Consider the following 16,032-nt stretch of genomic DNA (forward strand, 5'->3'; position numbering starts at 1 on the left):
TTGATTCCAGCAGGTGACGTATACAAAGTGTATGAGTGCCACTGGGAGCCCTTCTCCTTTAAGTCACCCTCTCATATGATCCTGAAGTTCAAGTCCGTTCCTCTCTGTTCCAGCTCAAGTGTCTCTCTCCACCCCAAACACTCTCTCTCTCTCTCTTTCACACACACACACACAAATACAAACACACAGAGCATTAAAAGATAATGCCACTTATTCTATCTACCAGAAATATAATATATATGTATTTAATAAGTATGATTTACTCCCATCCTGCATTTGTCACTGTCTCTGCTAGAACTATGGTCATTTTTTCACAGCAGTTATGACCATCAGAAAAAAGCAATATTACTTTTACATCAGTAATAATATAACAACACAATTTAGCAGTGTTATGTTTAACTAGTATGTGTCCTGTCTCTATCAGAAGTAAAAATGTAAAGCAGGATGGTGTTATCTGTGTATCCAACCACTTCAGAAGAATAGCAGCAGCCTGTGGCTGTGTTGGGCAGTTGGGCAGGCACTGGTTCTGCATGAAAGAAGAGTCTGTGTACAGGCCTTTTTTTCCAAGGGAGTATAATTTCACTGAGACAGAGGCCAAATGAGAGTGCGCAGTAAACAACACCGTTTCCCAGACTACAGGGTAAACGGCCCCAGATTCCATCCAATCCATCCATCTAAGGCAGAGAGGAAGTTAGACAGGAATAATAGATGGAAGAATGAACAGTGGAAATATGGGGTTATATATCAGCACAGTTCTGTCTGGGATAAAAGTCACTGAGTAAAGTCTTATACTGTTCTCTGCTCTTTTCAAACCAAAGCAAAAGACAAATCTAACAACCGATCTGCTTCATAAAAATTCAACTAACACTCTAAGGGTTACTTGCTAGGTCTCCCCTAATCACACAGAATAGCAACTGATTCTTTTGGAATTTATGCTCAAAATATCATTGGACAGCTCAACACACTTGGAGAACATTAACTGCCCTGGGCACCAAAAGAGTTTTGGATTAAAATAAATAAAATCTTACCTGATTTGTGTTTACAATAAATATTTTAGAATGCATTTAAGACATTTGATTAAAATTTATCTCTTTGTTTTAACTCATTTTATGTTTCTCATTTTTCTCAAATTTATCTTATATTTTAGGTGTGTGATTGTCTTTTTTTCCCTCCACTAAAAATTGTGCATCATTATTATTAACTATGAAAATTGTCCCAGTCTCATGTCTGGGAAGGCACTCATTACCTCAACAACTGTTTATTAAAACAATGGGCACTTTCTCATTTCTCTGATAGAAAACAGCCTTAATGAAGTTATCTTTCAGGATGATAACGCATTTATAATATTTTCTAAAGGAAAGGCATCAACTCTGTGAATCTGGAGTTATGTCTGACTGAAAATATACTTCTGAAATTAACAGACATTGCTCCACGACAAGAGTCCTTCCAGTGTTGATCCTTCAACCTTTGCTTGAACATGCTGGAAAATTACTGCACTAATCATATATATATAAATAAATAAATAATGTGTGTGTAAGAGTGAGTGAGGACAAAGTGTCCACAGTGATTGTTTAGTGCAATTAACATGGTTATGTATTCCAGGAAATTGTCTGCATCATACGTGGAAAAGCAAAATTTCTTTCATAGGGCACATGGAATTACAAACATGACTCAAATATGATAATGTGGATAACCACACTTTATTATATAAAACATGTAAAATGGCATGAAGATAAAAATCTCAGAAAATGAGAAATAAGAAAACATCAATAATAAATAATATGCAAGTTTTGCAAATAAGATTCACTAATGACACCATGATCTCGTCCCAAAATAAGTTCACATTTATCTTGGGTGAGTGTGTTCATTGTGAAACAGAGGTATGTGTGAGGACATACAAATAAAATTGTAAAAAGAGTTAAAAATAAATGTGAAATTGCATTTAAGAGCCTGTATTGTTGGAGTCCCCTTCAGAAGCAGGCCTCCCTCGTTCCCCAAAGCGCCTGAAGAAAGTAGCCAGGGCGGAAGCCTCCTGCCTTTTAGTGAAAGATGTCTCTTGGTGGTTTCGTCTCTGAAAGAGAACCCCTAGACGGAAACAAGGGGCAGAGTCTGGGGCTTCTGAGCCCACAGAGGCGGACCTTAAAAGGGCACCAGATGGGCAGTGTGTTAAATGAGATGACCCTAACCCTTTGTCCGTCAGCACTGATGTAGACACGCTGTGCTCATACGATCTAAACGTATGTGCTAGTAAAGGAGGCTTTCCTCGCACAGGTGTGTCCGGAAGTGCCCAAACGCCATCGTCCAGTTCCTCATCCCTGCAGAAAGGGGAGAACGAGTGTCTGCGGCAGGGTGTGTTTCTGGGTGACACGTGTGGACTGAGGACTGTCCAAGGAGAGCCCATGCAATCCAGTCCACTGTGCAAGTCCAACGGGACTACCCCTTTCAGCTTCTTCTCTTGGTCATTCTGGTCTTTAGTATTATTCTCCACCTCAGACACAAAACTATCCTGATTAATGAGCATAGTCCTTCTCCGGCTTACTTTGAAGTTACTGCTTTTAGGGGTCACCTTGTCATCTATGCATGACCCTCTCATTAGCCCAGATGGAGTCTGCAAAGCATTGTCAACGCATGTCCTTTTTTGTCCCACTGGCGTCTGCTGATTGTCGTCTACGCACAGCCGTCCTTTTCGGTCAGTAGACGTCAGGAAACTGCTGTCAATGCATGAGCCCTTTTGACGAACTGGTGTCTGCTGATTGTCGTCTACGCACAGCCGTCCTTTTCGGTCAGTAGACGTCAGGAAACTGTTGTCAATGCATGAGCCCTTTTGACGAACTGGTGTCTGCTGATTGTCGTCTACGCACAGCCGTCCTTTTCGGTCAGTAGACGTCAGGAAACTGTTGTCAATGCATGAGCCCTTTTGACGAACTGGTGTCTGCTGATTGTCGTCTACGCACAGACGTCCTTTTCGGTCAGTAGACGTCAGGAAACTGCTGTCAATGCATGAGCCCTTATGACGAACTGGTGTCTGCTGATTGTCGTCTACGCACAGACGTCCTTTTCGGTCAGTAGACGTCAGGAAACTGTTGTCAATGCATGAGCCCTTTTGACGAACTGGTGTCTGCTGATTGTCGTCTACGCACAGCCGTCCTTTTCGGTCAGTAGACGTCAGGAAACTGTTGTCAATGCACGACCCCTTCTTTTGACCAACTGGTGTCTGCTGATTGTCGTCTGTGCACAGGCGTCTTTTTTGGTCCGTTGATGTCTTGAGATTATCGTCAATGTATGAACTTTGCTTTTTACCAGCTGGTGTCTGTTTGTCTTCTATGCACAGCTCTCCATTGTGGTCAGTTGATGTCTGTTGATTTTCTAACACACCCTGCGTGTCCTCTTTATTTTGCAAGCTCAGGTCAGGTTCTGGAAGTTCTTCACTAACTGAACTACCAGAATCCTTTTTATGTGCTTTGGCAGGGCTGTCTAAAGCTATCTGTGAGGTCTCTGCCAGAGAGTTCTGGCTGCTGGTCAGTTCTGTCAGGTTTTGTCTCCTGCGTGCTGGACGATCTGAGAGGAAGCTGGTCAAAACAGACTGTAGGGCTGAAACATCAGCTTCACACTCTTCCCTGGAGTAGGTTGGAAGTGAGCGGCGCTTGGCCGCCCTAATGAGAGCCTCTCTCTCCCTCACCTGCCGGCGTCGCTTCTCAGCAGCCTCCCGCTCACCGTTCTCCTGCTCAGAACACACAAGTGGAGGTCAATTGCAAATATGAATTTTAAGTAAGGTGCATTTGGCTGGTTTTGCAGGCCGGATCAAGCCTTAGCCTAGAATAAATACCCTTTTTAAAAGTATTCAATGTTTAATGTTGTAACAAAACTATTCTCACATTCTTATTACAAACTATTCTAGCTATTTTATGTTGGCTTATTTTATTATTTTATTTTTGTAATAATAAATAAATTTGGTTAATGTGAGAAGTATATTATGGAATTAAGGCTGCTTATGGACACATAAGAGAACCCCAGAATTTTCCAACATATCCATTAATAATTTAATAGTTATATGACACAATAGGTGGTTTATGTACAGACAGATCTCACCTGCACAGCTTTCTCGAACTTCTCACAGAAGGTATGGAATATGGAACAGCATTCTTCTAGTTTAAATGTGGCAGGATCTTCACAGAAATATTCAGCCACTGTGTGACTGACTGAATCCAGCTTCTGAAGAGCTGCCTCTATGTCTGCAAGCTGAGTTTCAGCCATCTGCACAAAGTACAAATAATGCCATCATGTATTCACTTCTGATTTCATTTCGAGTATTGCATTTGTTAAATGTGTGTAATGCCCAATAGTGCTTTTCCACTGCATAGGTCTGACTCTACTCGACTCACTTAAAGCTTGTCGGTTTTCAGTTTTCCTTGTTGCATGTTTGACTTTCGCTGCAGCATATAAACCTCTTCAAAACACCTTGAGTTAATGTTACGAGCTGCCATTTTGAGTCTGATCAAATTAAATGTGAAAGCTGCTGTATCCATAACTAAAGACATTGTACATGCGGCAGTTTGTGCTGGATTTGAATGAGCTCTGCATTTAGTGGTGATTGACATGTCTCTCTGGCCAATCAGCGCTCTGTAGGTTTACACATCATGATTAAGTGCCTACTCTGCACTGTTGGAACCCGACGGGAGCAGGGACTAAAAGTACCTGGTTCCAGGGTCCAGATTGGGCCAGTTGTGTAGGTTCCATGCAGTTGGAAAAGCAATCATAAGTTAACTACATCTTCTATTTCATAATCATTTATCACAAATGAGTGGCATTAAATCCTCATAGCAATGTTCCAATATTTAATCCAAATAGAAGTAGAAACTAACTGCAGACAACAGTCTGAATGACAGTCTCACCTGCAGAAATTCCTCCATTTGGCATTGTAGTTCAGGCTGTTTACTGGTGTAGTCCTTTGCTTTTTTTAATTTCTCCTTTTCTTTTTGAAACTCTGTCTCCACTTCCTGTTTCTGTATCCTGAAAAAGATGCACAAAATGTGTGGAGACTGCAGCACGTTTCAGATTTTTGTAAAAGCGGTATTAGAGAAACTAAACCAACCAGAGGTTACCTTGAAGCTTCTCTAATGTGAGCGAGTTGTTCTGGAAAGCTTAGTAAGGCACTATCTATCTTCTGAGCTTGCTGTGGTTGAAAGAAGGTGACACAGAATGGCACGTAAAAGATTCAAACAGAGTGAAACTTGAACCCATATTTTAAATAAATAAACAAACAACAATCTTACCATAGCCACGTAATGCATTAGGTTCATTCCTGGTTTGTTAGCTTTGGTGTCCACTAGCCTCAGCAGAGAAGTCATCCTGAAGCCTATAGCATGACCAGCATAACCATCCTACACAAATGAACATGAACATTTTAAAAGTTCTGAGATTAAGAACTGACCAGAAGCTTTAAAAACTGAAACTTGACAGATTTCAGAGGAGCAATAGAGTAGGATTACTATTAAGTAATCTTAGGACCCACACTCACAGCGTTCATGTAGTTTCCAGCTTTTAGCACCAGCCGAATTATAGAATGAAGATCATCACATGCGAGCAGCTCTGGAAGAATAAGAAAATGTAAAATGATTGTTTGAAAGAATGATTCCAACTAAAGGTCAACCATGGCCACAATTAGGGTTAATTCTTCTACACATCCATATGCAGACAGTATATTAAAATATTTTGTATTAGGTTTGGGCAGAATTGGGATATAATATTCGAGATAATTATATTGTGGCCTTTCCACAATACACATGAATGTGTTTCACATTTTTTAAATAAACACTTGATAAATAGTAACAGACTACATGAACCAGAATTTCCACATATGAACAAGGACACAGTACCACTGATGTTATTCAACAAACATCATCCTTTTTGGAGATGTGTGAGTGAGTTACAAGCTAGCTTCATTGCTTTGCATCCGGTGAACATATCAAAAACTGAGTAGATTAACTTGGTTTGTAAAGGGGTGTGTGTGTAATTTTAAAACCAACTACACTACTTAAACATAATCAAACATGTAGCTGCTCAGTATTTAAAACACACTGAAAAGGCTTGGTTTAGACTTGAGAGTCGAAACCTTCCTGCAGAAAGCCCAAAGAGATTCAGCTTCAGAATCAAAAGGGGAACAAGAAGAGGGGGGGGGGGGGGAGAGAATAAATAAATAAATAAAAAACCCACACACCAGACATTGAAGAGAATCACAGTAAGTAGCACCCCTCCTCCACCCTGATCACTCATCATGATGCTAGCCAATTTGGCAATCTGGTAACTAAAGTAGTAGGAGACAAGAATGTGGACTCTGGAAAGGTACCATTAGCTGCTGCTGTTATGACAGCAATTGAGTGTTTTGCCTCCTCTATGAAGGGGCTGAACTCTTCCCTGAGCAGGAGACTCTTAATTCGTTCTTCATATCTGGGGGGGAAAAGGACATTGTGTCATTGATGCACCAATATATTGTATATTTTGTATAGTGCCTCTTTAGCACCTCACTTTAAAAAAGTGTGTTATATTTAAATCATCAATGAAACAAAAAATTAAGGACAGGGCTATTTTAGAAGTAGGTTGAGAATCAATGAGATAAATACATAACTGACAGACAGGAGGAGAGGATAGATCAGCAGACCATATGCTGTTTTCACTGGTTTTAAAAATGAATCTTCAGATCCAGGGCTCATTGCAGACTTCAGAGCTGGGAGACTCACCCTGGAATTCTGCTCAGCATCAACAGAAAGCGGTCAGCCTCTGCCAGTTCGGACACATTACCACTGAAGGATGTTAGCTTCATCAACTGGGGGGGAGGAAGAATTATATATATATATATATATATATATATATATATATATATATATATATATATATATATATATATATATATATATATATATATATATATATATATATATATATATATATATATATATATATATATATATATAAAAATAAATAAATAAAAACACTTCTTTAATTACAGTTGGGCTTATTCACAATCTAGCAATAATATTGGTCATATCAGTCATTAAACAAACAATTCATTTTCAATAAGGTGCTAAAAGCATTTACATAATTCCAAATTAGTAAATAAGTGCATAAAACCTTCTTAACATAGGATATTTAAGAAAAGGATAACCATTCAGAGCTCCTGTTCACACCTCCAAATCATCAGGTAGCAGCTTGCACAGCTCTTTCAGTCTTCCAGCAGCAAAGCGCATGTTTCCCTGCCTTATATCCTGAATGATGTCTCGCAACGGCCTGCAGGAGGAACCAAAGCACGAACATAACCACAAGACTCCACCCTCACAGCTTTGGAATGAAGTTAGAAGTGTTCAGTTTGTTCAGTTCCAGTTCAACAAACTCTCCTACAAAGCCTGGTAATTAACTGAAGAGTTGAATCATGTTTGTTTAAGCAAAGAAACCACTGAAGGTTTAAGGCCATTCCTTCCTTGACAATTCCTTAAATTCCAATTCTTGAGATATAAAAAGCAGCTAATTTTTCTTTCATTCTGATGCTTGTAAAAGCAGATTGACTAACAGCATGAAACATTCTACAAGTTTGAATTTCATAATGACATATTTGAGAAGTTCTTACAGCACTGTACTGAAATCAGTGGGGAAGGGGAGGGAGGTTATGGCACAGTTTCTGCAGCGCTGAGCACAATGTAGCAAGATGACATTATGGGAAAGTGATCACATACAACAATCTTGATAATGACCCAGTTGACTTAACAGAACACACTAAATGCTTCTTTAGAAGTCCTTGACGATTGCTTTCTTGGGAATTTAAAATAAAAACAGCTACTTCCATGTTCATACTGAAGACTAACAGCATGATACATGGTACAAATGTAATGTTTGCAATGAGATATATTTGGAATGGTTTTAAAATGGAGTTTACCATAGAGTATGTTGTGCTCCACATGTGAATTCCACTTTTCAGAAGAGAGAAATGCTATCTGATCACTCAAATGTTTTGGGTCAACAGAAGAGGGAAAAAAAGAATAATAAGAAAATAATAACCTAATACATATATACATAAAGTACATTCAAGAAGGACAAAACAAAAAAAGGCTGCTACATCACTAAGCTGCTCAAAAACTAAACTCTACCTCCACTCGCTCACCCACACATACACAATCTGACCACTTCTCTTATCCACCAATCACATGCGTACCTTAAACCCCTGCATTTCACACAGTCCATAACACAGAACATTATTGCAGGGTCGCTACAGTATATTTAACAAATTCATTCATTGTCTGTAACCACTTATCCAGTTCAGGGTTGTGGTGGGTCCAGAGCCAACCTGGAATCACTGGGCGGAAGGCAGGAATACATGCTGTAGGGGGCGCCAGTCCTTTACAGGAAAACACACACCTACGGACACTGAGTCACCAATCCACCTACCAACGTGTGTTTTTAAATTGTGGGAGGAAACCCATGCGGACACCGGAAGAAGATCTTATTTTACAAAAATGAATTGCAAATATAATCCAAAATGTGGCTATCTAGAAACTGAAAAAGTGTGCACCAGATCTACACTCAAGGTAGGACAAACATACATTATTAAAAAGCTACAACAGTAGTAGTCCTTTCATTACAGAACTGTGTAAAATAAAAGAACACAAAGTCCTGGAGATGAAGTGGGGCGTATGAAATCTACAATAAATCATACACAACATAAAATGTAAAATAACCTTTGCCAATCCATTAGAGCATCACATAGGGCCCACCACACGCTTCCAACTTGCAGCCACCAAAATTCTTGTTGAATCCTACACCACATCACTAAGGAAGCTGAGGCCATTTATGATCCGATCAACAACTGGCCATCCTTAACAACTGAGGTTACTCATTGAACCCAGCCCATGAGTACTTAAACTAGCCACTGTATCACATGCTCCTCACAGGGTTCATCAGGCATTTACATTTACATTTATGCATTTGGCAGACGCTTTTATCCAAAGCGACTTACAAAAGAGGAGCTAACATTCGAACTACAGCACAAATTATGCAAAATACCTTACATTAAGTGCAGTATTCCAGGAAGTAATAAGTGCATTATTAAGAAAGACATTCAGTGCAAAAGATACTCTCGGAAGAGCTGGGTTTTCAATGATTTCTTGAATGCAGAGAGGGTTTCTGTTGCTCTGATAGTGCTTGGAAGCTCGTTCCACCAGCGTGGTACCAGAGATGAGAATAGCCTCAACTGACCTGTACGGAGGGTTGGTCGTGTTAGTAGGCGCTCCTTTGAGGAACGGAGAGGGCGGGCGCACCTCGTCTCATTGGTGTTTCGCTGAATTAATCCCACAACACCCCAAGAAGGCTCAACAGTGAAGTCTGGCATCCCAGACCCACCCCCTCCAAGCCAGGTTTATAGTCCTACCTCGCCCTTTACCATCAACAACTGTAAATCCACACTGGCCTCCCTGGTGACCAAGGCTGTACCTAGCCCCACTGGCACCATTAATGCAAGCTCTCTGCCACCAGTTCCATGTGAACTTTATATGCTACATCAACAATCCCGAGAAATCTGTGACTAGACCAGTGGCAGATGCTGGTCTTTCAAGGAGGGGAAGCTCAATTTCGGCCTACATCATAAAATGTGTTGGTTTATTTATACGTAAATTCTACCTTCGGTTACTTTTCAAGAAAATGATCTGTGACCCTGTCGTACCAACAAGGTGTCTTTTCCAGGGACTTGACTAGTGTCCTCTCAATGGCCAGCAGAGCTAGGCTGCTTAAACGGCCTTGGCCCATGTGAAGTGTGTCCGCCTGTGAGTGCTTTGTGACGGTGGAGGGGCTCAGCAGCACCCGCTGGACAGAAACTGCAATAGAAGTCAGTCTCCAAACACAAGCAGCTACAAAAAACCCACCAGAAATAGAATCTCGATTTGTCACTAGTCGTTTTTAACAAAGAAAATGCTGCTAAGAGGTTTAAGAAAGTCTCCAGTTCAACTCAAAACAGAATGAAAATGTAACACTCCCACGGATCTTTACACCAAATTATCGCTGATTCGCTCATTTCGCTGTCAATCAAAAAGGGATTCAGCCTCAGACAGATCATCTAATCATCATGCAGAAGCTGAGTGTCCAGGCCAGCCGAGGCCAGCCCAGTGCCCCATAGACTCCCAGAGACGCTGAGTGTCCGATGGGCGGGACAAAGCCCAGCATTTATCCAATGACTCGTCTGGTTTCGCTGCACTTCGCTGCTTCGTAATTGAACTCTGTGGACGCTTAGCGTCCACACTGTGAAGCTGCGGGAACCATTAAGAGGAAAGCCGCGTCGTTACCAGTGATAAGAAGCTGATTCTGAACAAAAGTTGAGCGCGTTGTAGTGCATATTTATTCAATGACATGTACACACAACAGGATATATTTGATCACTATTTTTTGACATTTTAGGGGAAGCTGAGCTTCCCTTACAGTCTTAGAGCAAGCCCCTCTGGACTAGACCTTTCAGCTGTTTCTGATAACTCCTTTACAGCCGGCCTTTGTTTCCGGCACCCGATGCAAAACTGTGCAAGCAGAGATGTGGTCGATTTGGCTACAAATCCTCTAACACCTAGCTCCACAAGTCTTACATGTGCCTGCCACCCACGTTCCTTACCTCAGCTGTCAAGTCTGCATATTTCAGCTTCTTCCTTTCAAATGCTTCATCTACTGCATCCTCAAATGGAACAGTTAACTCCATGAAATACACTCATTTATTTCCAGAGTAGAACATCATGCCTGGCCTCAGTGTAGTTAACACAATGCAGCTTTTTTCCTACATCCACCAACAATTTCCAATCTCGTGCTTCACCCCATCTACCAATATTTGTAGCCTGTGCACTCTCTCAAAAACATTAGCATTGTCATATGACATTAGCATTGTCATATCATCCATGTAAGCCCTGATTGGGGGGGAAAGCCAAGTACTGTCATGCAACATTTCCCCACCTAGAGACCCTAATTACTACTTCCATTGCCATTGTAAACACTAATGGTGAAATCGTACATCCAGGTATTATACCCATTTCTAATCACTGCCATGATGTAACAAATACCCCTGTACTAAAGCAAAACTGAACATCCTCAAAGTATGCTTTAACCAGCCTAGTAAAATTATCTGGCACCTGGAAGAATCCAAATGCATTAGCTAACTCTAGGAAAACAACATGTCAAAATCCCTAGTTCCTTTCTTAGCTGTCTGAATCTGATACTAGATCATGCTGCTCTGTTCCAAACATCCTGCAAAACCAGAAGCCACTGCCTTTTTGTACTGATGTATCAATTAATTTGTTTATTTTCAAATAAGCAGCAAATCTCCGTACTATTACACTAAAGACTTACTCTCCACATTCAGAAGACTTATGGGCCAAAACTGTTCTATACTCACATCATCTTTCTCTTTAGGGATAAGAATACCACCTGCTCTTCTCCACTCTTTTGGAATGATCCCTTTCTTCCAAACAACAACCATCAGCCTCCACAAAAACATCAAGATCTGTACATTTGTGCTGGAGTTCTCCTCAGTAGTAGCAGAAGTGCTGATATCCTGTGAACTCTGGCGAGTAACCTGTTGCTGAACTTCGGCTGACTGATTCGACCAACCTCGTAACAAGTATTGTTCAATGCTGTTCCCTGTACTCCCTTTTCCAACTACGTTCTCTTTCCTTCATGAATCCCCAGTTCTCTTACTGACATCACCTTTTCCCATCTAATCAGACAAACATACAACCTCCTTCCATTTCCTACCACCACTGTTACCTCTGTTAATCTTCTTTCTCACAGTCAAAGCTGTTCCATTGTCCATAGCCATGCAATCCTCTTCCTTAACCCCACTTCCTTCAAGGGAATACTCTAACATTAACCCTAAAATATCTATCTTCTACATTCCATATATTTGTAGTTCAGGGCTTTAAGAAATGTTTCAGTACATCAAGAACACTTATCTTGAAGACAAAGAAAAAAAAAAAAAACCCAAAACACATCTATTTATTGGTCTTATTATTAAACATCAGCAGTTATCAGATAATTCTTGTGTTAACAGAGAGACCACACCAGAGATCAGGTATGCCACTAAGCCTACAGCCCTCATCACCCCAACCTTGCTCAGCTAATGGCTAGAAAGTAAGCGTGTTACTTCTTTTCAAAAACTCACCTTTTAAACTGCTTCAGGAAAATCCCAATATTCATACTTTTCTTCGAGTTGACGATTGAGACCTGACAGAGATGGAGAGTAAGATAAAATAAAAATAGCTGTAGTTTACTTTGAATGATAAATAAATATTACACAGTGGCTTTTAGAGCCAAATACTTACTTTTTTTGCTTACTATATTTTCCCAGTCAAGGCACATGCTCAGTGGTAAAGTGTTGTAAGGAATTGATTGCCACAAAATCAGTGAGGTCAAGGTAGATTATTAGTTCTGTATTACATACACCACTCCAACGCATCCCAAATTATTGGATGCGGATGCTCCCACATCCAGGAAATTCAGATACCCAGCCAAACAGCCCAATACTGGGGCTTTAAACCCCTCTAGCCAACACTTGGAATTGTGTATGTTGACCTTAGGCTCATGTGCAGCAGTTTCAGAGTTCAAGAGCACCATTGTATTGACAATTCTTTTCTATGGAGATTAAAATAGTTGAACAGTTTAGATACTGTGTCAGCAATGGGCCCACAAAAGGCAGCAGTAATATCTGTTTGAAAAAGGTGTCACAAAATATTGAACATCTGGGGTGTATTTGGAGCCTATTCAAAATATGCCTGAGGTTGCCAGATTTTCCTCTGTAGTTCTTAAGTTATTTAGAAAAAAACCCAAAAAACTTCCTAGTCATTTTGGAGGATATTTATTGGTCCATTCCTCATGACATTTTCACACAATGTGAAGGACAGCTGCTGTGTTCAACCGATGTAGTAAATTAAAAATGTACAAAAATGCAGATGCCTCTTTCTTTGGACAGTGAGATCAATGCAGACATCCACAATTAAAGACAAGTGCTTGCTTTTAAAAATAAATAAATCAGCCAATTGGAAGAGACCTGGTAAATCAGATCATTCAGTTTTATGGGTGAAATATTTATGAGAAAAAAATTATATTGCATATTATATATATAGACAAATGCAGAAGAAAAAATGTATATACACCATGCCTTAATTTTTAAAATTTATTTATTTAATTATTTTTTAAAATATGCTTAAAAGCTTACATCCCTGGATGCACCACAGTATTGGGCTGTGTTCTCTGGAATGACTGAGCATCATTAAATACAATCTGTATGGTGTTTTTTTGATCCAGAACTGTAAATCCTGACCACTTCACTCCACTTACACAGGAACGCAATTAAAGCATTAAAGAAATGTCCCAACATAGTGTAAAGCCTTAACAGAACAGCACTGGCCGCTAGTGAAGGAAAGGGGCACACTCCCTACTAAAGACTATTAGACGTTGCACTGTTAGGGTAACGCTAAAGACTGGTGGTCCCACATATCATAACATTTTGCAAATCCATGGTTCATAACACAATGGCCATGAAACACCCTTATGATTGTACACCTGCCACGTTCATATTCAGTGAGCCTCGCCTGCTTGAGAAACAGTGACAATGCACAATACATACCCTCTCTGTTTCCTGATTGACAGATTGGAGACCCCAAATATTCTTTTGGACTGTCCCACCCCTGCGAGGAGCTCGCTGCTGCTCATTGTGGCTGAACAACTCTTCGATGCGCTCCGTGTCCAGTGGGAAATCCTCCAGCCTCCTTTGGGACGTCCACACATTGCGTTTGCCAATGACACTATGCTGAGGGATGGTGTCCCAGTTGAAGTTGCGTATCTTGGAGCGTCTGCGGACACTGCGAGAGAACGGGTTGCTCCCTGAAGTGGGGGGTGGGGGAGGCGGTGGGGGAGGCAGTGGAGGGGGTGGAGGTGGAAGGGGAGCAGGGGCTGGGGGTGGTGGCGCAGGGGCATGGAGAGTTGGAGGTGGAGGTGAAAGTCTGATGGAGGAGGCATCCTTTGTGAATTGAGGAGATGGATCAAGAGGATGTGTGGATAGCTGTAGAGAAGCTTTCACTGCCAAGCCATCCATTAGCAAAAAAATAAATGTGATTGACGTCCAAAGGGCTGTAGATCCAACTTGGAGAGTAGAAAGATCCAGAAGCACTGATGTAAGAGTGAGAGTAGAGAGAAATGTAAGTGTGACTCCCATAAAAATGACAGAAGATTATGCCTAAACATTTATGACTTAAAGAGGGAAACACAATATTCAAAATGTCTGTATGACTCAATTGTCAAACTGTAAAGACTGAAGTGGTATGATAACAAATGGTGCATTGTAGAAAAGTTGTGTCGACAGGAACCAGGGGTTGCAATGTGTTTGTGCATTTTAAACATCTGCAATATCCGTATACAATCAAGTCTTGTACAACGCACTTACATTAATGACTATAACTATCCAATATAAATCCAGTGATCACATGTCTTCTGAGTTTCATATACATAGGCTTAGTTATACACAAACTTTAGAAAAGAAAAACTGAAAAATAGTCCCTTATACCAACCTCTAAGCACTGGTCCCTAACATCAGCTAACACATTACATCCACACACCAACAGTCCACAGTTCACAGCAAACAAATATTTCTGCTGATAAAAGGATGACTGAACAGGTAAGTGTTTGAAAGTGATACTGGTGGGAACAGACCACAAAGGCCAGATAGCTTTCTGCAGGCCTCACACTTGTGCAAGGATCACTTTTACAGCTGTGTGTTACATAAACCATTTACATTTAACTGGGACTGCTTTACATAATTGGTATCCCTGAAAGCTACAGTAAGCCAACCAACACCATGGGCATATAACCTATTTGGCTAGGTTTCTCAAGCATTTGGCCATGGACCTCAAGTGGGCTGCTATACTTTTTTAATAAATAAATAAGTCTGGTGAACTCTGCAGTAGTACAATTACAGACTTTATTCAATCTATTGTTCTGCAAGCGTTGTTAGGCCCCTTTCACCCTGCCCCTCAATGGTCAGGATCCTCACAGTACCACTAGTGAGCACTAGTATGAGGGAATCAGCAAGGACACTGAACCTGGAGGAGCAGATGGGCTACAGTCAATTCTAAAACTGAAGAAATATAAAGTGTAGCCATTATAAATTGGAACTGATACAATATAAAAAGTAAACTAAATGAAAAAACAAAAAAAAAACATTTGTTTTCCACTACATTGAACATGTTAATTAGGACTACAGGGCCAACATTCTATTTATTTCCTTCCATTGGCTAACAGACTGAAGGAATAAAAAACAAAGTACAACATTTGCATAGCTTTAAAACAGGCAGCATACCTCATATGTTACATTTAAAAAAGAAACAGCAACTGTGGCCTTGAATGAAAATCATATTTTCTGTAAATGAAAGCTTAATCCGTTTCACTTTAAATTAATTTAAAAATTTAACAAAACTTGACGAAAGAAATTTAAGACCTAGTCGACATTACTGGCGATAAAACTAAACAGACCAGAGACTTCAAAACGTTTAGTTTTCAGTCAAGAGGGCAGTTCAAACACAGCTTTACCTCAGGTCAAAGAGGGACACGACGCTAACATCAGCTGGACCTCTAATGGCGCCCTACTCCCTTACTCTGTAGTGCACTTAGGTCGAGAAAACGTGGTGATTTACACATTAATAGCACCTCAAGCTTTACAGACAGCCGTGAGGCCTATGACTGAAAACATTTATTTTAGACATAAGTATCACTATAAACATATATTTAATATCCATATGCTACAGTTTAATACACTGCATAGCGAAAAAGGGGATATTAGAGAGTCATCAGCACACTATCAAATAACGGAAAAAACTGAGCTAAATATTAAACGAAAGAACACAAACCTGCACTGGAAAACCCAAAAGCTGTCAGAGGGACAAAGGTGAAACCTTTTGAATGATATTCAGCAGCACATTCAGTCGTCACAGCTGATAAACGCCATCATTCCCAGAGAAGGCGCTT

The 16,032-nt window shown here is 40.4% G+C and overlaps 1 protein-coding gene across 1 annotated transcript; it reads right to left on the reverse strand.

The window, feature by feature from the left end:
• Positions 1 to 1,730: 1,730 nt before the first annotated feature.
• On the reverse strand, positions 1,731 to 16,032 carry fhdc3 (FH2 domain containing 3). Its single transcript, XM_066651136.1, has 12 exons — positions 15,915 to 16,032; positions 13,640 to 14,181; positions 12,176 to 12,237; positions 7,185 to 7,284; positions 6,738 to 6,823; positions 6,347 to 6,447; positions 5,519 to 5,589; positions 5,274 to 5,381; positions 5,103 to 5,173; positions 4,893 to 5,010; positions 4,090 to 4,254; positions 1,731 to 3,721 (listed from the first exon to the last, which is right to left on the reverse strand). Exons 2-12 carry the CDS (start codon positions 14,105 to 14,107, stop codon positions 1,943 to 1,945), a joined length of 3,129 nt encoding a protein of 1,042 aa, XP_066507233.1. The 5' UTR covers positions 14,108 to 14,181; positions 15,915 to 16,032; the 3' UTR covers positions 1,731 to 1,942.

The sequence above is a fragment of the Hoplias malabaricus genome, chromosome 18 (genome assembly GCF_029633855.1).
Source record: "Hoplias malabaricus isolate fHopMal1 chromosome 18, fHopMal1.hap1, whole genome shotgun sequence".
Classification (NCBI taxonomy): Eukaryota; Metazoa; Chordata; class Actinopteri; order Characiformes; family Erythrinidae; genus Hoplias; species Hoplias malabaricus.